This window comes from Physcomitrium patens, chromosome 14 (assembly GCF_059467195.1).
Source record: "Physcomitrium patens ecotype Gransden chromosome 14, ASM5946719v1, whole genome shotgun sequence".
In the NCBI taxonomy this organism is placed as follows: Eukaryota; Viridiplantae; Streptophyta; class Bryopsida; order Funariales; family Funariaceae; genus Physcomitrium; species Physcomitrium patens.
In genome coordinates this window covers 9588637-9611112 of record NC_143423.1, presented here as the reverse complement: position 1 = coordinate 9611112, position 22476 = coordinate 9588637, and the positions used below count along the sequence as shown (strand labels likewise).

Genomic DNA, 22476 nt, shown 5'->3' with positions numbered 1-22476 from the left:
TAATTTTGGAATATAAGCTGGAAGTAAATACAAGATTATATATAAATATTAATATTCATATATATGTACATAAGTGTAAGTGTGGAAAATTCATGTCCGCTGCTGTACATGGGAAACACATTTACAAAGACAATTCGTTCCACAGGACAACAAACAACACATAAAAGACCACTGAATACTCATAGCGCATGTGCCGAGAATAGAGTCTGCTGAATGTAACGAGCTGATGACAACGCACCGCAGAAATCTAACAAGGCACTAGTGACTGTTGATTCAATATACAGTTATGCATGAATAGGTCATTACGCAGAAGGAGATGCCCACGCACCTAACAAGCAACACAATCTCCGAAAGTATTTTCACCGCTGTAAGTGAAATAAAGGAATCCATCCTCGTCTTTGTGTTCGTCATAAACTGACGACATCATAGCCGCTGCAAAACCCAAAAGAAAACCACATATAAGCTCGCTGAGTTCGGAAGACCAACACAGCTCACTCCTTAATGCTAACGCAAATGTCAGTTCTAGCAGTTATTCAGTTCTAATTTTGTGGGCATTCAGAAAGCTCAGGTAAGCATTCATTATATCACAAACCGCACCTGTAGGAGGAAGAACATTCTTCACAAAGATGAAGATGGCCTTCTCGGAACTCAACTTAATGCGCTTCCTTATGACGTATACAAACTGTCCGACTGTTAAATCAGCTGGTACAAGATACCTGCACAAATATGCCTTTTGTCAATTTGAGCCAGGACAGGACCCTAATTCCACAAACCCAAGGTTTCATGGTCAGGGACCACGCCAATACCAATCCAAACCAAGAGGTGGAAAACTTCGAAACAAAAACAAGTCATGACAAAGACCTACTTTTTCTTATCGATGTCTGGTATGTCGCTTTTCTCTGCCTTTTCCACAATCACTGGGATTCTGTCGGGATATTTGTCACGAATCCTTGAAGCCTCCGCCTGCCTTTTCTCTGCTAGAGAACACCACGAGATGAGTGAAATTCTCACACATAACAATCCTTATCCCGCTACTCCCAACAATTATTACCTATGCTTCAGAACAATCAATCCGACAAATCAATCTCATTTATCAGGAGGGCGTTCCGAAACGAAAAATGCTACAACTGAAGCGACGACGCATGCATTGCTTGGGAAGTCATCAACCACAATTCAATACAAACAACACTCTTACCCAGAGGATGTTCCTGCTTGAACGAACTCTTCGCCATCGTCCCCTCCAACGCCACACCTATACCTTCAAAACTTCCCCAACACCACGATCGCCTTTACACCGCTACCCACCTGATCAAACACAACCATGCGTAATCACCACACAACCCACGCATGAGAATTACCGCCCACCGACACCACAAACCCTACCCACGCTCGTCAAGCCCAGCAACCCCATCTGCCACCATCGCCCGCATAGAATTTCCACGCCACCACATGCCCAGCCCACAAACATGCAAAACCCATACCCAATTCCCCGCACACGAGTCCATGCGCTACCCAATTCTGGCACCACCCCAACCCCATACCTCCTAAAAGAAAGCACACATGAGAGACTGCGCAGAGGGTCAATTACCCAACCTGAGGCGGAAACCAGCAGCAGCGAAGACGATGAGACAAACGGCGAGAAGAATCAAAGAGCGGTGGAGCAGCAGAGGCGAGTACGAAGGAAGCATTAAAAGAGTGTTTCTGAGGGAGCGGCATTGAAAGCGGAGCGAGGCACAGGACGATGATGAGTCACGGGCACGGAAGCCCACGGCGCTGCAGATTTGCCCTACGCCGGCCCGGCCCGACCCGGCTCAGTGGGGCCGGATTATACAACCCCCGGGTCCCTTTATGGGGGAGATTCGTAACCAGGTTCGGGCCGGGCGGAATACCTCGATGCTGTACAGAGGGCGGAGGCAAGGCATGACTTGGAGGACGTGGAACTCACCTTTAAAGAGATACCGAATTCCGCTTGACAATAACAATGGCTTGCTTTGTACTGTTTTGATAATGATTCTGGAAATGTCATAGAGTTTGAAATGAGTTTCATGTTGTTTAGTGCAAATGACAATCCAAGAATGCTGAAAGCAAAAGAAAAGTACATGATATGGTAAGAAAGAGGTTGCAAAATTAGATGCTTGCGTATCTTGGATTTCTAAATATGGTGAGGCACTAGTTTCATGACGCGTCAGGGGATGTGTGAATTTCATAGTCGTATGTAGTAAAACAAGACGGAATTGTTTGCGATTTGTGATTGCAGTGAATAATTCTGTGCTTTTATTGCGTGTTGTTTCGTGACCGTAGTAAAAAGCTCAGTCACAAAATAAATAATTGAATAATACATTAATATTTTATACATGTATATATATAAAGAGAGAGTGAGCAAGATCCAACTGATTTAAATAGAATTCTACGTGTTCATGAATTCACCCCTATATTGTACCCTAAGCTAGCTAATTTGGCATAAAACGCTATGCCGATTTCAACCAACTTGTTGGTACAGCAAATGATGCACTGTATTCAACATCCGTTACTCAGCAGCTCATGGTAAACAAAGTGGTCATCGAACATTACATCTCCACGTCACATTTGCCCCTGGAATTCGGAACTGGAGGTATAAAAACAAGATGCTTATTCCAGTTCTGCCACAAACCCTGACACACTAAGCAAAAATCACATGTCCATTGTCTACACGGTATCAGATCGAAGCCCCTATGCAGGGTTCTATGTACACTCGGCTGATTCGTATCCTCTGATGTGTATCCAATACTTCCTGAATCATATTTACACCACTATCTTCCTCCTTCCAATCCCTCATCCCACATTCACCACGGTATTGGCCCCATCAACCCAACTGTATCACCCCACACCTCCACTTCATCCATCCCCACCTACACTCCCGTGGCCCAAAACCCAACACCACCTCCGCCTCCTATATCAACATTCCAACTGTGCATCCATTATTCACCCGCCTTCTCCCACCTCCCTTCTTCCATCCTGCTAACACCCGCTCGCTCCTCCGAACGTGTTTTCCCCGCTGTATGTGAAGTACACGAATCCATCCTCGTCTTTGTGCTCGTCGTATATCGATGACATCATGGCCGCTGCATCCACACACCACTCCCTCCTTTCACTACACAACCTTCTTACAACAATCCCGCACCCGACATAACCAAACCCACGCACCCCTCTCTCTACCGCCAACCGCACCTCCACTACACCCACTTCCTTGTCCCCAACTCTCATCCCACAATCTAACCCACCACGCCTTCTCCCTTGCACCCACACCCGCCCAACCTACCTGTCGGGGGCAGCACGTTCTTCACGAATATGAAGATGGCCTTCTCCGAACTCAACTTGATGCGCTTCCTTATCACGTACACAAACTGTCCAACCGTCAAGTCCGCTGGTACCAGATACCTGCGCACACCTTTCCACGTTACTCTCCGTATCCGCACTCTACACAGCCATGCTTCTGTTGCAGGGACATGGATTAGTGACCAAACACGTGATCACAACGCATCCCAAACCTAATACTCGACGACACCACCAACAGCCTCTCAATCTCGAAACGCAAAAAGCGACGGGGACCCACTTCTTCTTGTCGATGTCTGGTATGTCGCTTTTCTCCGCCTTCTCCACGATCACTGGAATTCTGTCAGGGTACTTGCCACGGATCCTTGAAGCTTCTGCCTGCCTCTTCTCTGCAAGGCCACAATCACAATTTCTACTGTAAGAAATGGGAAAAAAAAAGAAATGTAAAGAAAAAGGAAAACCCATCGACACTGTTCTCAAGGATCCTCGTATAGTGTGCTCGACTCCAAGACACGCACTTCCAAAACTTTCCACGTCACAGGGACGTCACAAGCACGCTAGTCATTCATTATAGCTTGCGGAGTCGCTAGAAGACGGATCTGTGTACGCGACTGACAAGGTCAAAGAGATAGATTTGAGAACAACACTGAAGAGCACAGGAAGGTCTCGCCCTCGAGGATTAAAATTCATTGTTCTCGCAATGACAATGGATAATTGTTAATCGGATAATTCAGTACAATTACGTCGAAAAGTATTTCATAAGTGCATTTTAAACCGCCAGAAGTGGTTTAAAATTAATCATAACTCAATGATGCCAATTTTCACGATGAAATTGCGGCAGTGAAACCCCGACATGTTACAACAGACATGGAGTAAAACACACACGAAAGGGTGGCATAATGATCAACGCCAGGTTGACGCAACTCCCAACACATCAATGCAACAGCAACCAGAATCATACCCAGATGATGCTCTTGCTTGAAAGAACTCTTCGCCATGGTCACTTACAATGCAACAGTCCGCTTTAAAGCCTCTGCCGACAAAATATTCTCTTTCAACTGGCAATCAAAACAGCAGAAAAAATAGTGAGACATACGATTCGAAACCCAAAACAAGCAAAAACCTACTGAAGCACTACAAACCCTACAAGCGCCCATCGCTCCCAGAACCTTCTCCTGAAGAAAATCCCGTTCCCAGCAGAACACCTTCCTCACCCACCCAGTTTTCTGCGCCTCATATCATTCCGAAACTGATCTTCGACAGCATAAACGCACCAAAAGCAAGGAACGCAAAGCTAAACGGCCAAGAGTCCAACTCGACCAAACCGACAAACCTTGACAAAAACTACTGCATACAAACCGCGAAACACAAAAAAATTAAAAATTAAAAAAAACTATGCGAAATGAAGAGATTTGAAAATCCAAATTGAGAATCCACCACAATAGGCTCAGAGACCTCCCTCCAGAGTGCGAGATGATGGCAATCGGAGCAGGAAATATGCAGCAAAAATACAACGTGAAATGACGAGAAAACCGGCAGAACCATGAGCTTTGCCTTGCCTGGTAGCAGCAGGGAAACAGAACAGGAGGGGCGATGAGGGCCGGCGGTAGGTCGGAAAAACGCTCCCAGAAGGGTCGGTAGCGATTGACGGCGGGTCGTGGGATGAGGCTCGGGGAAGGTGTGGGAATTGCTTGTCTCGTGTTGAGAATGTTTAGAAAGACACAAGAGTAAGAGTAATAGTAAGTCATACACACACACAAGAGTAGTAGTAAGTCATACACACACAAGAGTAATAGTAAGTCATACACACAAGAGGGTTTCTAAGGAGAGAGAGCTTCACACACACAAATCTATTGATCTGGTTGTGTCTCGTATACAAGAAGAGAAAAGAGGAGAGGATAAATAGTACTTCTCCACTAGACTCTAAATACTGTAGCTATAGTAATTACTGTAATCTATAGTAAATATTATGGAGAGCGTTGGCTACATTTAATGATCTCAACACTCCTCCTCGCTCATCATAATATTTACATAATATAAAATTTGTATAGAATCATGATCTATATTTTTTTGTGATCTTGTAAGATCAAGAATTATTGCCTCATTAAAACCTTATCTAGGAAAACCTTGTTTTATTTAAGGATAAAACCATAGATGAAGGAAAAAGAGTACAACATCATTTTCTTTAATTATTTAAAGAACTCATTAACTTTCATATTCAAGAAAAGCAAGTCGCCGCATACCAATGCCATAAGTAAGTCGATGATGGTTGTTTAATGGGAGAGCTTTGGTAAAGAGATCAGCAAGGTTATTTATAGATTCAATTTTCTTAATTATAAGTGCTTGATCAGTAATCAAGTCATGAATATAACTAAAATACTTTGGATCAATATGCTTTGTCTTGTCGCCTTTAATGAAACCAACTTGCATCTGTGCAATACAAGCACTATTTTCTTCATGCAAGATAGTTGGAGAATCATCATATGAAAATCCACAGGTTGTTTGAATGAATTTATCAATTGATCGCAACCAAATACATTCTCGAGATGCTTCATGTAAGGCAATAATTTTTGCATGGTTAGATGAAGTTGCAGTTATTGTTTGTTTCACTGATTTCCATGATATTGCAGCTCCGTGTCTTAAAAATACATATCCTGTTTGAGATTTAACTGTTGCAATATCAGATTTATATCCTGTATCACAATATCCAACTAATTTTGAATCTGCAAATTTTGTGTAATATAATCCCAAGTCTTCAATACCTTTTAAATAATGTAATATATGTTTGATGCCATTCTAATGTCATAGTGTTGGACCTGCACTATGTCTTGCAAGAACACTAACTGCAAATGCAATATCTGGTCTTGTAGATATAGCTAAATACAAAAGTGCTCCAATCACTGCGAGGTATGGATATTGGTCTCTCAATATTTCCTCCTCGTCCTCACATGGACAATATTGATCATGACCATCACGACCACGTCCAACCATTGGTGTGGACAATGGATAAGCATCAATCATATTAAATCTTTGCAAGATTTGTCTAATATACGTTAGTTGATAGAGAAAAATGCTACCATCTATAAGATGCATAATTTGAAGACCAATGCAGAAAGTTATTTTTCCTAGCATTTTCATCTCAAATTCACGTATAAGTAGGTTTGTAGCTGTAACACATGGAGATGTAGTACCCACTAAGTTAAGATCATCAACATATACAGTGATGATCACAAAACCAGTTTTATCTCGTTTGATAAACAAACAAGGAATTAGTGGATCACTTATAAAATTATTTGTAATTAAATAATCTCAAAAACGTTGATACCACATTCATCCAGATTGTTTTAAACCATACAAGGCCTGACATAATTTAATACCATGATATTTTCCTAGAGCGGGTTGATTTGGAGTTCCTATTTCTAAGCCAAGTAGAACTTTCATATAAATATTTGCATCAAGAGAACCATATAGATATGCAGTAATTACATCCATTAGATGCATCTCAAGGGTGGCATGAACTGTCATTCCAATAATATATCGAAATGTAATTGAATCCATGATTGGAGATTATATGGATTCATAATCAATGCCAAATCGTTGAGTAAATCCTTGAGCAACAAGACGAGCTTTATAGTGGGTTATTTGGCCTTGAGCATCTCGCTTGCGTATTAATACCATTTTATATTCCACAGGGCGAGATGTAAGAGTGTCTACAATTGGACCAAAGACTTTCCTCTTACGCAAAGAGGCATACTCCTCCTCAATACCAGTTTTCCATTTTGACTAATCTGAGCGACGCATCACCTCTTCGATGGTTTGAGGTTCAGGATTATCTTCCTCACAAGAAAGGGTTTCTATAATCATATATGCAAATGATTCATCTACCGTAATAGATGGTATGTCCCAAATATCATCTGTAGCACAATACAGAATAGATAATTCTTTACTCAACTTATTCTCATTCCTTCCAATTCCAAGATTGTTTTTCATAAGAATTGAAGGTACATTATGCATGGATATATGATCATGAATTGGTAGTCGTGCAAGATGAGTGGCAATTTCTTGAAAAATAATACCAGGATTAGTTGATTTTATAGCTTTCTTCTTACGTGATTGCTTATCTGGTCCACGAGTTCTTTTAGTTGTTGTTGTTATAACTTGAGGTATTGTAGTCAATGGCACTGCAATCTGAGCAGGTGCATTCTAAGCCTCATTAATAGGAACTCTTGTAATTCTAGGTGCATCATTGAAGCCATCAGGTGTTTCATCCGCAATCCATTTTAAATGCAAAATCTTAGCAACTTCAGTTTCTGCCAAAGATGTCTTAGGATCGAGATTCATTGTAAACGTTTCTGGTGCTTCAAATATGAGTACTTTATTTCTTTATTGATTGGATACTCCTCCTCGAAGAGATGGAAATACATCTTCTTCAAAATGGCAATTTTGCAAACGTGCACATAATAATGTGTCAGTTGATGGATCAAAAATACGAATAATGCCTGGTGAATCAAAACCAACATATATGCCTTCTTGTCGATGAGCTCCAATGGTACACCATTGAGGTTCTGATATTGGAATCCAAGCACGGCAACCAAATATTTGTAAGTAAGATACATTTGAAATACGACCCGAAATGAGCTCATGTGGTGAAACAATTTCAAAAGAAGAAGGGTGGAGGCATATTAATGGTGCAGCATGTAAAACTGCATGACCCCACATAGATGCACGTAGATTTGTGTGAAGGAGGAGTGGCCGCGTAATGAGTTGTATATGCTTTATAAATGACTCTGCAAGTCCATTTTGAGCATGTTCATATGGAACACAATATGTTAACTCGATTCTTATTGCAGTACAATAGTCTTCAAAAGACTTTGATGCAAATTCTTTTGCATTATCCATACGCAATGTTTTTATAGGATAATCAGGGAAATGTCCTCGAAAGCGAATAAACATAGATATAAGATTGGCAAATACCATGTTTTGAGTTGATAATAATGAAACATGTGATTGTTTACCTGATGCATTAACAAGGACCAAAAAATAACGAAATGGTCTTGATATTGGATTAATAGGACCATAAATATCACCATGCAATCTTTCTAGCATTGGTGGTAATTCTTGTGGAAGTTTCCAAATTGAAGGCCGAGTAATCATTTTACCTTGCACGTATGCACGACATAATTCCATAGAGTCTACATCTGCAGACTTTAAATTGTGCCCAGTTATACATGGAATGATCTTTCTAAATAATGTGGAATGTAGATGTTTCAATCGTCCATGCCAAAGAGAAACATGACTCTCTGAAATAGATGATGTAAAATTAAATATAATGGGAGGCCAAATCACAATTCGATAAATCATTTTTCTTAATTATCCTATAATCACGTTTATTCTTTCCATATGGGTAGAAATGGTCTTCACTATGACTATCCTGATATTTATGAGCACGTTTCCCATGTTTATATAATTTCTTCTTAGACTTTGAAATATTAAGTGCACGAGATTTTGAAACCGTAGTTCCAATAGGACGAGCTTCTGTATTGCATAAGAGTAGGTCATTTTGCTTCTCCGCAAGAAGTACATAGGACATGAGATCAGAATGACTTTGAAATTTCATGTTCCTGTATTATTGTGCAAGCATAGCAGATACAGGAGGAAATGTAGAGAGAGTTTTCTCAATCATTTCTTCTTCAGAAATGCCTTGTCCACATAATCATAATTGTGAGACAATACTATACATTTCACTATTGAAAGCATTTAAATTTGGAAAATCCAAGACACGTAAATGTGTCCAATTATGACGTGCACGTGGAAAAAAAAATGGTCTTTTGATGATCAAACCTAGATTTAAGATTCTTCCAAAGTTCTACAGGATCTTCCATTTCTAAATATTGATGTTGTAATGCAGGTACAAGATGACGACGAAGGAGAAGAAGTGCTTTCTAGCGAATAGTAGGAGATATAAAAATACTTGTTGTAGGAGATTCTTCAAACATAATGGCATCCGAGAGTTGTTCTGTAAATAAATTTACTTTTGCCATTTTTGCCCATAATAGATAATTGTTTCCATCCACAGTCAATGGTGGAAATAAAAGAGCTTGAAAATATTGGAATGTACTAATAATAGTTGGAACCATAGTAGAAGCAGTTGAAGATGTTGAAGCACTCATTATAAATAAATCTATAAAGAAAATACAAGATCAAGTAGAAATGTTGAGTAAAACGTACCTTAAAATATAAAATCAAATAAAATGATAAACTTGAACTTGAAAAAATAAAAATATATAATTTTTTTTTTTTTTTTTTTTTAAGGAGAGAGTTGTAGATTAAGGTAGCAGAACAGCAATAAGATGGTGGTAGCAGGTAGCGACGAGCAGTAGTGGCAGGCGACAATGAGCGACAACGGCGAGCAACAATAGACGGCAGTGGCGGGAGCGGTGTTAGGGCGACGACGAGATGGTAGCAACGGTAGTGGCAGGAGGCACGAGGCGCAACAAAGAGCACAGAGCAAGCTGGAGTTGGGCTGGATCAAGTATTCTAAGCAAGCAGGGCAGAGTGTCAGGGACAAGAACTCGATGAAAGCTAAAGAGTAAGTGAGACTTTTCTCAAAAAGAAATAGGACAAAATAGAAATATGTATATTAAGAAAGAAACTGGAATGGCTATTGCCAAAATACAAGAAAACTAGAGACCCTTGAAACTAGACTAGAAGCAAGAAAGGAGTTGACAAGAGTGAAGAGGGCTTCACTCTTGCCTCTATATATACTATCTAACTAGAAGCCACGTGGCGATGTTCTATAAGACCTCCAATATATGTTGACTTTCTAGGCCACATGCCTTTGCTTGCAAGGCAAGTTTTCTATGGATAGACCACGTAGTTAGCTTGTTCTTTAAGCTTCCAACATGCGTGGCACATGGCTAACTTGTTGACCAAGTTTCTAACCTAAAAGTCAACTATAGACTCCTATAAAGTCAAAGCAGCGTCTATGAAGCTTCTAAGAAGCTTCTCTAGAAGATATTACACAATTAACCTACTTTTACATACTTTTATCTATTCATATAGGTAATTATATGTATGTCCGTGACATTACCCCCCCTTCTAGGGACGAGTTCCACGAGGAGCGGTGATTATATATTGAGAAAATCTAATATGCGGCGAATTGTATTTGCTACATACTCTGATCTTTGTTCTCTTCGAAGATAGTTGATGGGTCCTCTTAGCCATCGATAGTGTCCCATTCCAGGGCGAGAAGACCACCCTGTTATTTGATCACTGTTGAGGCCTTCATAACTTCCTTCAAATAATACATTTGAAACACCATCAGGAGTCGTTCCTATCTCCAATAATATCACCAAACATCGAGAATCTCTTCCAAGGTCGTGATACCAAACGCGTTGTATCTCACCATCTATTCGAGGAAGAACATGTCGTTCTTGAGGGACTTCATTTCGGTTGCGTCGTCTTGAAGTTTGTGACAATCGCAATGTCTCATCCGGTAAGTCAGCAAACGAAGGTTCTTGAGTTGAATCCGCTGGTTGTTGGCTCTCCATCTAATTAGCGTCACAAAATGCAAAGAAGTTGCAAACAAGGATAGGAAATTGAATGTTATCTTGCCTCAATCTTGTCTCTTTTATAAGAGAGGTTTTCATCTTGGTTTTGATGGATGTCGTTGATGAAAAACTTTGACTTTAGCTGATGCATTTGCTAGATTCCTGGATGGCTCCCATGTGCGCTCACTAATATCATATCCGCACCAATGAACAAGATATTCCAGCTTATTTCGGCGCCGCCTTGAGTCTAATATCTCTTCCACCTCAAATTCTTCATTACTATCTACTTCTATAGGAGGCAGTGGCATTTGTCTTCTTCCTTGTATATCCACTGTCTTATATGGTTCAAGAAGAGACACGTGGAATACAGGATGGATCTTCATTGACTCCGGTAGATGTAACCGATATGCAACTGGGTTGATCTGTTCAGAAACAGAAAAGGGGCCAAGCCTACGATAGTCCAATTTGTCACAAGGTCGAGTGGTCTTGATATTGCGACGAAGTAGCCATACCTTATCACCCACGTTGAGTTGTGGTTGCTCTTTACGATATACATCTGCATTTATCTTTTGTCGTTCTTGAGCTTTCTTCAACTGCGCCTTCATTATTGCATGTAACTCTGACAACCGATTTGCCATATCTTCTGCTGCAGGATTATCAACTTTTGAAAAATCAAAAGTATCAAGTCGTGGATGATAGCCATAATTGGCAAAGAAAGGTGTTTGTTGCGTGGAGGAATGTACCGTATTATTATAAGCAAACTCTGCCAATGGCAGAAGGTTTGTTCAATCATCTTGTTGGTAGTTGATAGTACACCTTAAATACTGTTCCAAGACTTGGTTTACGCGCTCTGTTTGTCCATCAGTTTGAGGATGGAAAGCTGAAGATAGCTTTATGTCCACTTTTAAAATCTTGAAAAGAGTCCTCCAGAATCTCGACACAAATTGAGTTCCCCTATCCGATATGATATCTTTAGGTAATCCATGATAGCGATAGATATTATCAATGAAAAGCTTAGCTGTTTCTTCACCTGTGATAGATTTTGTACATGGCATAAAATGTGCCATCTTGGTGAAACGATCTACTATCACAAATATAGAATCATAAGATCTTGAGTTTGGAAGATCTGTGATGAAATCCATAGAAACAGAAGACCATGGTTGTTCTGGTATAGGTAATGGCTGAAGAAGTCTGTAAGGTCGATGTCGAGGAATTTTTGATCTTGAACAAATATCACATGATTGTACAAAGTCTTTGACTGACTTCCACATTTGTGGCCACCAAAAATCTCTTGATATGAGTTCCAGAGTCTTATTATATCCAAAGTGCCCTGCTGCTGGAAAGTCATGACGTGCTTGAAGAACACGCAAACGTGCTTTTCCTTCTGGAACATATAGGCGTCCTTCAAAATATAATAGATTATTCTTGAACTCGAACTTAGAAGAATCATGAGACTTGGAAGAATTATTCTCGATATCATGAACAAGAGGGTCTGAGGACATACTGGACTGGATTTGCTTGAGAAAAGTTGAATCAACAGTCAATGTTGATTTCACTGCTCGGAGATGAAATTGCTCCGGTTTCAAGAGGACCGTTCTTTGTTGCTCAAAAGCTGCATCTCCTTCTTTTGGTGCAAAATAAGAACGTCTAGACAGGGCATCGGACAAACCTTGTTGTTTTCCTGGCCGATAAGTGATAATGAAGTCGAATCTTGACAAAGACATACTCCAACGAGCTTGACGACGATTCAACACGCGTGCTGACATGAAATACTCGAGGTTCTTGTGATCTGTATATACAGTGACTGGACTAGAAGCACCTTCTAGATAATGACGCCATTCTTGAAAGGAATCCACGATTGCAAGAAGTTCTTTATCGTGGATCTCATAATTGATCTCGGCTGCTGAGAATTTTCTTGAATGAAAAGCTATCGGATGAAGTTTGTCATCTGTTCCCATTTGTGATAAAACTGCACCCAAGGCAAAATCCGATGCGTCTGTTTCCATAAAAAATGCCTTGGAAAAGTCAACATGATATAAGACTGGTGCAGAGACAAACGATGTCTTCAAGGCTTCAAATGCTACTTCCGCTTCTTGATTCCATTGGAATTTATCTTTACTAGTCAAGCGTGTAAGTGGAGCTGCAACTCGTGAGAAGTCTTTGATGAAGATCCGATAGTAATTGGCAAATCCCAAGAAACATTGGACATCTCTCACAGTCTTTGGAATCTTCCAATCCATGATTGTTTGGACTTTCTTAGAATCCATCATAAGACCATCATTTGAAATGATGTATCCTAAAAAGTCAACTTGAGTAGTGTGAAATACACACTTTTCCATCTTGGCGTACAATCCTGCATCTCTGAGTTTTTGTAATACTTGACGAACATGTATTTCATGTTCTTCAACATTCTTAGAATAAATCAGGATATCGTCTAGGTAGCAGACGACAAAATTGTCTAAGAATTCACGAAATACATCATTCATGAGATGTTGAAAAGCAGCTGGTGCATTCGTGAGTCCAAAGGGCATGACATTATATTCGAAATGTCCATACCTGGTTCGAAACGCAGTCTTCCATTCATCTCCTTCTTTGATCCGTACTAGATTATATGCTCCTCTTAGATCTATTTTTGTATAGATCTTAGCTTGATTTAACTGGTCAAGGAGTCCTGATATCAAAGGTAATGGATACCTGTTCTTGATTGTGATCTTGTTGAGTCCTCGATAGTCAACACACATTCGTAAAGATCCATCTTTTTTCTTTACGAATAAAATTGGAGCTCCTGCTGGAGATTTTGAATGGCGTATGAAATTCTTCGCTAAATTCTCGTCAATATATGTCTTGAGTTCAGCCAACTCATCTTGTGATAAACTGTAAATTGGTCCAAATGGTGGCTGAGTTCCTTCCTTGAGATCGATTGAACAATCGTATGGGCGATGCTCAGGAAGAATATCTGCATTCTTTTTCTCAAAAACGTCTTGATAATCCTGATATTGACTTGGAATGCCACTTGAAGTCTTTACGCTTTCAGAAATAGGTGCAGCATAAATAGCAAAAGTTGATCCTTCTTTTGCTGCGTGTATAAATGCTTTTGCACCTATAGATGCGAGTTTTACTATACTAGACTCATAGTTTTTTACTTGGTTAATAGAACTGTTACTAATGCTCTGAGGAAAATCAAGTTTACGAGAAATCCAATCTATTCGAGGATTATACTTTTCTAACCATGATAAGCCTAAAATTACTGGATTAGAGGGAGATCTAATTATATTAAAAATTACGCAACTACTATGACCATTTATTACTACATCTACAGGAAGTGTTTCGTGAGTTACATCTCCAGAAGACAACGGACGACCATCTATGACTTCTACGTGTACAGGTTTAGTTTTTTGTATTAATGATATTCTATGACATCTAGCAAATTCTTCATCTAAAAAACAAGATGAGGCTCGTGAATCTACCAAGGCAGAGGCTTTGTAATTATTAGGTCCTAAACGCACATCTATTATAAAACAAGGAGATGGTTTTGAGGAGAGGATAGGACCTTTATTAGAAGTTGTACAAGATTCCAGCCGCACGGTCCCTATTGTAGCTGGACGTACTCGTTTTCCGACATACTGTCTTCTTTGACAGCCGTACTCCTCATTTTGTAGTTACGTCGCTTCTTTGGACAATGTTGAGCAGTGTGCTTAGGTTCTCCACAATATAAGCACAATCCTTCTTGTCGACGACGAGACTTTTCTTGCTCAGTAAGAGGTTTGAAACGTACCACATCAATTTGCATATCCTCTACTTCCGAAGGTATGTGTTGATGAGACGTCGGTGTTGCCATTGAATTGTAGTAACGTTGAGGCCCACTTGTGCGACTCTCGGATCGAAATTCAAAAAGTCGATTGTCGCACTTCACAGCAAAGTCAATTGCTTGACTCAATGTTTGAGGATCAGGTAAATTAAGCATCAATTTCTTTACCTCATATTGTAATCCGTAGAGAAATTGACTCACAAGTGCGGCATCATCCCACTTGATATCAGTTGCAAGTTGTCGAAATTGCGAAGCATATAATGTTACTGATCGATTGCCTTGTCGCAAAATACGGATCTTGTTGGTTGCAACACGAATTGCATCATGTTCTCCAAACATGGATCGAAACTCCGCCAAAAAAGCCTCCAGATTATCCAATATTGGATCTCGTCATTCAAGAAAAGATGAAAACCATGACAATGCTGAACCTGAAAGAAGTGTACCAATGAATCTTACTTGTGACCCTGGAGTTGGATAGCTCTGGGGTTGAAGTTCAATCACTAGTTGGACCTGATTGATGAATCCTCGAAACTTGGATCTGGTACCATCAAACTTCTCGGGCAAGGCAACTCTCGGTTCTCTAACACTCGAAGGGTGTTCCATTCTGGGAGAAGGGACATGGTTTGGTGCAGATGTTGAAGCAGCCCCAATCATCTCTATATCTTCACTTCCTACCATTCTTGTTGCTCCTTGTGGTGGTAAATTGAGTTGATGCATCGCAAGCATTAACTCCCTCAATTGTTCTTGCATCTGTGCCATTGCACTCTTCATTTCAACAAGCTCTGCCATAGTAGCACTTAGAAAAGAGAAGATGTCTAACAACGCTCAAAACAAATAGAAGAGAGGAATTGATAACAAAGAAAATACTAAGAACAATATCAGTTTAAAAGAGGGTAATCCGCAACTTCTAATGCGCTTATGTCTTATCAAGAAAAAGGGGTAATCCACTCTTAATCAAGAAAAGACAAAGCTCTGATATTGTAAGTGGACTCTTGTCAATCTGTCAGGGACAAGAACTCGATGAAAGCTAAAGAGTAAGTGAGACTTTTCTCAAAAAGAAATAGGACAAAATAGAAATATGTATATTAAGAAAGAAACTGGAATGGCTATTGCCAAAATACAAGAAAACTAGAGACCCTTGAAACTAGACTAGAAGCAAGAAAGGAGTTGACAAGAGTGAAGAGGGCTTCACTCTTGCCTCTATATATACTATCTAACTAGAAGCCACGTGGCGATGTTCTATAAGACCTCCAATATATGTTGACTTTCTAGGCCACATGCCTTTGCTTGCAAGGCAAGTTTTCTATGGATAGACCACGTAGTTAGCTTGTTCTTTAAGCTTCCAACATGCGTGGCACATGGCTAACTTGTTGACCAAGTTTCTAACCTAAAAGTCAACTATAGACTCCTATAAAGTCAAAGCAGCGTCTATGAAGCTTCTAAGAAGCTTCTCTAGAAGTTATTACACAATTAACCTACTTTTACATACTTTTATCTATTCATATAGGTAATTATATGTATGTCCGTGACACAGAGAGTAGAACAAGTGCTCTAAGCAAGCAGGGCAGAGAGTAGAACAAGTGCTCTAAGCAAGCAGCTAATGTGTGAGAAGAACAAGATCATGACACAGACACTAAGCAAGGGTAGCAACAGGTTTGAAGAGTCAAAGACTAGAACAAAAAATTGTGATAGTGTGTAGAAGAGAATCGTGCTGATAACGTGTTGAGAATGTTTAGAAAGACACAAGAGTAAGAGTAATAGTAAGTCATATACACACACAAGAGTAGTAGTAAGTCATACACATACAAGAATAGTAGTAAGTCATATACTTAAGAGGGTTTCTAAGGAGAGAGAGCTTCACACACACAAATCTATTGATCTAGTTGTGTCTCGTATATAAGAAGAGAAAAGAGGAGAAGATAAATAGTACTTCTCCACTAGACTCTAAATATTGTAGCTATGGTAATTACTGTAGTCTATAATAAATATTATGGAGAGCGCCGACTACATTTAATGATCTCAACATTCCAAACGTCAGATTCATTTATTGGGGAACGTCGCTTCGTTCGCTATAAATTGATGAGAACGTTGTGCGTTTGAATCCTCGCTTGGTTTTTCTCAATCAATACAAAGTAATGCCACTTTGTTGGTTTTACTTTCTCTAATTCTTTCCTAAAAGGAACAAACTATGTAATTAAATCCGTAATTAAATCCTTGTATAATAATAATCGTTCAAAATTAAAATTATCATAGTTAATTATGATTTTATCAATGTGAAAAAATATTAGTTTAATATAATAAATAATAAGATTTTTTAAAAAAAAAGATATTTTATTAAATCATGTTGCAATAGTCATAAATTATTGATTTAGAAATAAGTAAAATATCTAAATAATTTTCGGTCTGAATTTTTGCAGTATTTGTATCTTGGTTTATCTTGCCATGTTCTTTTTGTTTATTCTTGGTTAGTATTTGTATCTTGGTTTATCTTGCCATGTTCTTTTTGTTTATTCTTGGTTTGTAGAGAGGTGAATGTTGACGAGGTAATATTGATTGATTTTGTTTATGTGTTCTTAGCAATCATAGTTTCCGAGGAAAATTGTCCTACTTGAGGTTAGATTAACAGTACCTAATGAATAATACTCATTTTTCACATTTTTAATTGAAACCATAAATGTTCAGTAAAGGAAACAAATGTAAGTTGAAGATATTGATTTAAGATATAAAATTAATTACCTTGTAAAGCATGTGATTAATAGAAGAAAATAAAGCCATTCGAATTGACTTCATACAAATAATATTATAATTAAATATTAAAATGATAGATTTGTATACCAAAAAAATACTAACGAATGAAATCTCAATACTGAATGATGTATTTCTGAACTTATTTTTTTGTACCATAAGTCTTAGAAAAACATAAATTCTCAACATTAACAAACAATTATAAATGAATGTATTTATAAAAATCACAAAAAGTTACAGATTATTCTCCATCAAAAGAAAAAGTTAGAATTTGTTTAGAAATTAATTGAAACAAAATCGTTTAAAATGAGGAGGACTAATGCAACATATACTTAGTTTGTTCTACACACAGTTTTACCGAAGCATTGGTGTAAAAATCCATGTTACACCATGGTTTCGTTTTAGACAACTCTTAGTGCTCATTTAGGTCAACTATTTAAAAACTACAAAATAAAAACAGAGGTTGTTTAATTCTTTATTATGGCCTCATAAAAACATGTTGCATATAAATCCTAGACTTAATAAAACAACACTCTAGTGAGCAATAAAAAGAAATTGTCCATCGTACGTAGAGTTTCCTACAGCAGAAGCTCCATAAAATAAAATAAAACTATACAACTATAAATAAATAAATAAATAAATAACATGGACAGCTTGTCTTATTCTTTCACAAAACTGGTTCTTATTTTATGATGTATCACTAACCAAACTACACCACTTATCTATGCACAAGCCAAGAAAATTATTCTAAAACTAAACTATCACCAAACCATAGAATAGAATGCACTGATTACCCAACTAATATAAAGTTGATCCTGAACATAAAAAAAATTGAAAATGGGAGCAGCAAAGAGGAAAGGTTTTGCGAAAGAATTCACAAACTCCAGTCAGATCAGCAGGAAATCAGTCCAGGGCTAACTGTCGATTTAGCATAACATCTTCAAACCCTGCTTTCTAATACAAACCGGCAGGTTCCATCTAAAAGCGGTGTTTTTGGCAAGATCTGGGGTGCGAGACACTGGATGTAGCTACCCTGAGCATTGTGGAGCCATTTTAGAAGTGACAGTTGCTGCGTGAACTGGAGATGTGAGGTCAGATTCCACGCGCAAAGCACACGTTGAGAACAGTTGTGATCTGCCGCTCCAGTCCTTTCCATGTATTCTTTGCAGAATTTGACAGAGCGTAGTCAAGGTTTGAGCAACTTAGACTGAAGGAGGTTAGTTATCAAGATGCACTGCCGCAATCTCTGGATCAGCTGACCTAATAAAGATAGATTCCGAACTATGAGTGAAGCAAAACGGAGCAGTGCCCGTCGCTTGACATGCACATTTCAAGCTACTTTTATCGTCTGTTTTTTTCTTCCTTTCTACTCTCTCTTCAAACTCGGTTTGTTTCAGGAAAAAAACCATCCACTGTTCTTGCTGTAGAAATTACATCCCTATGATGTCCCTACCAAAACTCAACGAATAAAACTAATCCTAGCAAAAAAGAAATCAGACGATAATCAGCTCTCCATTCGCCTGAGAGAGCAGAACTGGGCAGGAGAAGGTTCCTAGAGCTCTGCTTCACTTTGGTATTGGCTACTACCAAGAACTGCCTTGCTCTTGCTGCTGCTTCGGCGACTCATGACAAGAGTATAAGGACCCTTCAATGCACGAGTTGTTGAAAACCCTTCAATGCACGAGTTAAAAACTTGTACTGAAGGCGAAGAATCGGCAACTTCACTCTAAGCCGTTTTTCCAGGATACACAATGCTAGCTCATATCTACTGTGCGGCGTAAAACCCTCGTCTACCCAGAGAACTTCGAGGACCCTCAATTTCCAACCTGCTGCTCATTGCTGCCCTTGGAACAAATCACCTGGGCTGGAGGTGCATCCCACACCTCCCATTGCTTCTGAAACTCTTCCATATCCCGCACACACTCAGCGATAGACCTGGTCGTGACATTCTTGGCATCACTAGAGAATTCTTGGCCAGATTCTTTCTCATATATGGTACGCCACTGTGGCTCCCAGTCTTGACGAGCATCACAAAGCTCAAGCCCTTCTATGTGGCCAGGAAACCCCCAGCCTTTCCCAAGCTTGGACACTATGGCTTGCGCTTCTGACCCTGTCGCCTTAGGGGTGCATGGTTTGCACTTGACACCGTTCATATCACCCTTTGTCGAGAGAGACGCCACTGGCACGCCGAAGTAGGCCGGGGGCCAGGCGTATTTCCGGTAAGTGAGTATGCAGAAAGGGAAACTGGTCAATGAATACCGCACGTTTGAGTATCTCAACTGCGCTTTGAAAGCCGTCTCGGAGTTCAAGTTTCTGGCACCCCGTTGGTGAAGAAGTGGTAGTAAGCTGAGCCTTGATAATGCTACCCTAGAAGTTTCAGCATTCCCGACACCCAGCCTGTCATTGAGACCACCGTAATGGGATCCTTCTGGGATGTGATAAACTGAGGGGTTCAACGAACTCAAAGGCGGAAGTGGTCCGGTCCAGTATCCGTCGACCCTGGTCCGAACAATCCAATCGTACTTGATGTTGTGTTTCTTCTCGTATTCGCTAATCAATCCAAGACATCCTTCGACCAAATTGAAGTACTGTAGCAACCCCTGGTCCATACAAAACAGTTCTCTACTTTTCAACACCCTGATTATACCCCTAAAAGCAAGCACTTTGTACCACATGATACAACACACACTAAAACCAGCCTTATTCCCAAAACCCTTCCGGATACAGTAATTGTTATTTGGGCTGTGGGTGTCAAAGACGACACATCCAAGTAATAGCAAAACACAGGATCCAACCGTTCGTTTAAATGCAGAAAACTATTCAGGTGTGAGCAAGAGGAAAACCCTTCCCAGTAATGCTACACAACATCGATAAAAACCTACATGCGTAATAAATATGCACAAATTGCATGAATGGCATTTTTGAGGCAACAAACCTGTATTCCATTGGGGGAATTCGCCGCAGTGAGCACTTCTCGCTGCAAGGTACTTTCGGGGAGTCTTTCCGGAACGAAGATGCGGGCACTGGCGAGCCCCACAGCTCCACTAAGCAGCGTAAACTTGTGAGAATCCTTATCCAGAGGCGAGTGTAGGAATATATCTGTGTTATTGTAAGCATTCACGACGTACTTCTTGAGCGTCTTTCCGGTCAACTCAAAAGCACGTGCCCCTCCAACCAGGCATACGGCAACTCGTGATCCTGTGGAATTCTCAAAAAGCCTCTCCTGAGGAACTGGTGCGGCAACTGCTGGGCCATATTCGTTCACAAAGATCTGCATCCCGCAAAATTGAACTTCAAACCCTCAAAAGTACCAAGACAGAGCACAACGTCTCAGACATACCCACACGCAGCAAATCTCATCTCGAATTGAACCAAGAAAAAAAAAAAAAAAAAAAAAAAAAAACTCAAAATGCTGAAAACTGAAGGAAAAAAAAAAAACGAAGAAGAAGAAGAAAAAAAGAAAGAAAGAAAGAAGACAACAATGAAGCAATCTCCGAAGAAAAAAACCTCGCTTTGATTCGAGAAAGAGGGAGCCAGAGCCGGAGCAAACGGACTCTCCTCAGCTGTAGCGAGCGCATACCACAGCCGCAAACGCGAGAAAGATGTCTCTGAAGAAAATTGGTACCCAACCAAGGCGATGACACTAGCGAGAAACACCACAGTCGCGATCCAATAAGCTCTAGGTACCAAAATCGCCATGATACCTCTGCCACGAGAAAGATCGAAGCCACGCAGCCATTTAAGTACCAAAATCCCCGTAGACGTTTCAGCTACTACACAACCAGCAGCAGCTGCTGCCCATTCGTCATCGTCCCCACAACACACACACACACACACACACCTCACCTCACCTCAATCCACTTCAATTGACCCCACCTGCTGCTACTACTACTACCACCACCACCATAACTGCTACTATTGCATCAAATCCTCACCCACAGCCCCCTCAACTACAAAACCCAATCACACAAAGTATAAATGCGAGAGCTACCCATTCTTCCTCTTACTGCAATCTCACTGCAGGCAGAGAGGCAGGCAGGCACGCGCTGTGAAATTGCGAGACCCGCCCCGCCCAGTGGATCTAGCCAGTGAGCGAGACAGAGGGTCAGAGCCGGGCACCACACGCGACCAGAACGAAGGGGGGGGGCATTTGTCAATTGACGAGGGATGGCCCTTTCCTTTTCCTTTTGCTTTTTACCTTCTCCTTTATCATTCCATTTGCAATTGCTGCCTGCCCTCCGTCCGTGCCTCCCTTGGACGATCCTTTCCTTTTCGTCCTTGGACGGCGACGAACGTCCGCTGATCCGGTCAACATCGGCGATCGCCCAATAATGCACGGGTGCTTGTCCTTCCTCCCTTTGTTCGTCCGTCTCGTCGATCCGTTCGTCTCGTCAATGAATCGTCGTCCCCCGTGAGTACTTCGTCATCGACGTTATGTACCGGGAGAAGACATTGAATCGAAATGTCGTTTACTTAATGAATTCGATATAGTGGTAACCCATGAAAAAATAAACAAATAATAAATAATAAAATAATTCTGTATCAGTCATTTCATTCTGGTGAATCTCGACAGTTGATGCTATTCAGATAAGCCCCTATATTTTATGCACTTTCTCTCGCTGTAAATTTATTCTGGATTTGTATTTTGAATTAACCTTCAAACTATTCTTGTATCGTCAACTGTTCCATCTCTAATTATTTCAGATTTTTTAATTTTAAATTTTAAAGTTCATGTTTTCTCTTATCTTCTAATTGTAATTTCCCCCTTTTCCCTTTTCACCTTTGATTTGTTAAATGTAATGCATTTTTTCCCCCTTTTACGGAGCTACTGTTCTTCTAAATTTTTGGCTATTTTAATACCTTTATTTTAAATTAATTACGTTTTTAAAAGGTAAATCACGAAAGTATGATAAATGTTACACGATTTATTGAGACGAATGAAAAAATAGATTCCCTGAAGATATAATTAAAATAGAAAAAAGTGGCAAGTTGTATTTTTTTTAATATGAAGGGAGATCTTTATGCTCAGGCAAGAAAACAAGAGGACACAACTTTCAAAAA

The 22476-nt window shown here is 39.9% G+C and overlaps 3 protein-coding genes across 8 annotated transcripts; all 3 read right to left on the bottom strand.

Moving 5' to 3' along the window:
- Positions 1–24: 24 nt before the first annotated feature.
- LOC112291023 (autophagy-related protein 8C-like) lies at positions 25–1677 on the bottom strand. Of its 4 annotated transcripts, none has more exons than XM_024537953.3 (5): positions 1589–1677; positions 1196–1305; positions 866–977; positions 598–716; positions 25–432 (listed from the first exon to the last, which is right to left on the bottom strand). In XM_024537953.3, exons 2-5 carry the CDS (start codon positions 1230–1232, stop codon positions 329–331), a joined length of 372 nt encoding a protein of 123 aa, XP_024393721.1. In that variant the 5' UTR covers positions 1233–1305; positions 1589–1677; the 3' UTR covers positions 25–328. The 4 variants fall into 4 exon arrangements, with proteins under 4 accessions (XP_024393721.1, XP_024393724.1, XP_024393720.1 ...); XM_024537956.3 differs by having other exon boundaries at positions 866–974; XM_024537952.3 differs by having other exon boundaries at positions 1594–1677.
- Positions 1678–2244: 567 nt separating this feature from the next.
- LOC112291022 (autophagy-related protein 8C-like) lies at positions 2245–4825 on the bottom strand. 3 transcript variants are annotated; one of them, XM_024537949.3, is made up of 5 exons: positions 4531–4825; positions 4274–4370; positions 3593–3701; positions 3299–3417; positions 2245–3101 (listed from the first exon to the last, which is right to left on the bottom strand). In XM_024537949.3, exons 2-5 carry the CDS (start codon positions 4308–4310, stop codon positions 2998–3000), a joined length of 369 nt encoding a protein of 122 aa, XP_024393717.1. In that variant the 5' UTR covers positions 4311–4370; positions 4531–4825; the 3' UTR covers positions 2245–2997. The 3 variants fall into 3 exon arrangements, with proteins under 3 accessions (XP_024393717.1, XP_024393719.1, XP_024393718.1); XM_024537951.3 differs by having other exon boundaries at positions 4750–4825; XM_024537950.3 differs by having other exon boundaries at positions 4768–4825.
- Positions 4826–18671: 13846 nt separating this feature from the next.
- Positions 18672–21529, bottom strand: LOC112291569 (uncharacterized). Its single transcript, XM_024539160.3, has 3 exons — positions 20923–21529; positions 20351–20686; positions 18672–20015 (listed from the first exon to the last, which is right to left on the bottom strand). Exons 1-3 carry the CDS (start codon positions 21112–21114, stop codon positions 19230–19232), a joined length of 1314 nt encoding a protein of 437 aa, XP_024394928.1. The 5' UTR covers positions 21115–21529; the 3' UTR covers positions 18672–19229.
- Between the last annotated feature and the right edge of the window lie 947 nt (positions 21530–22476).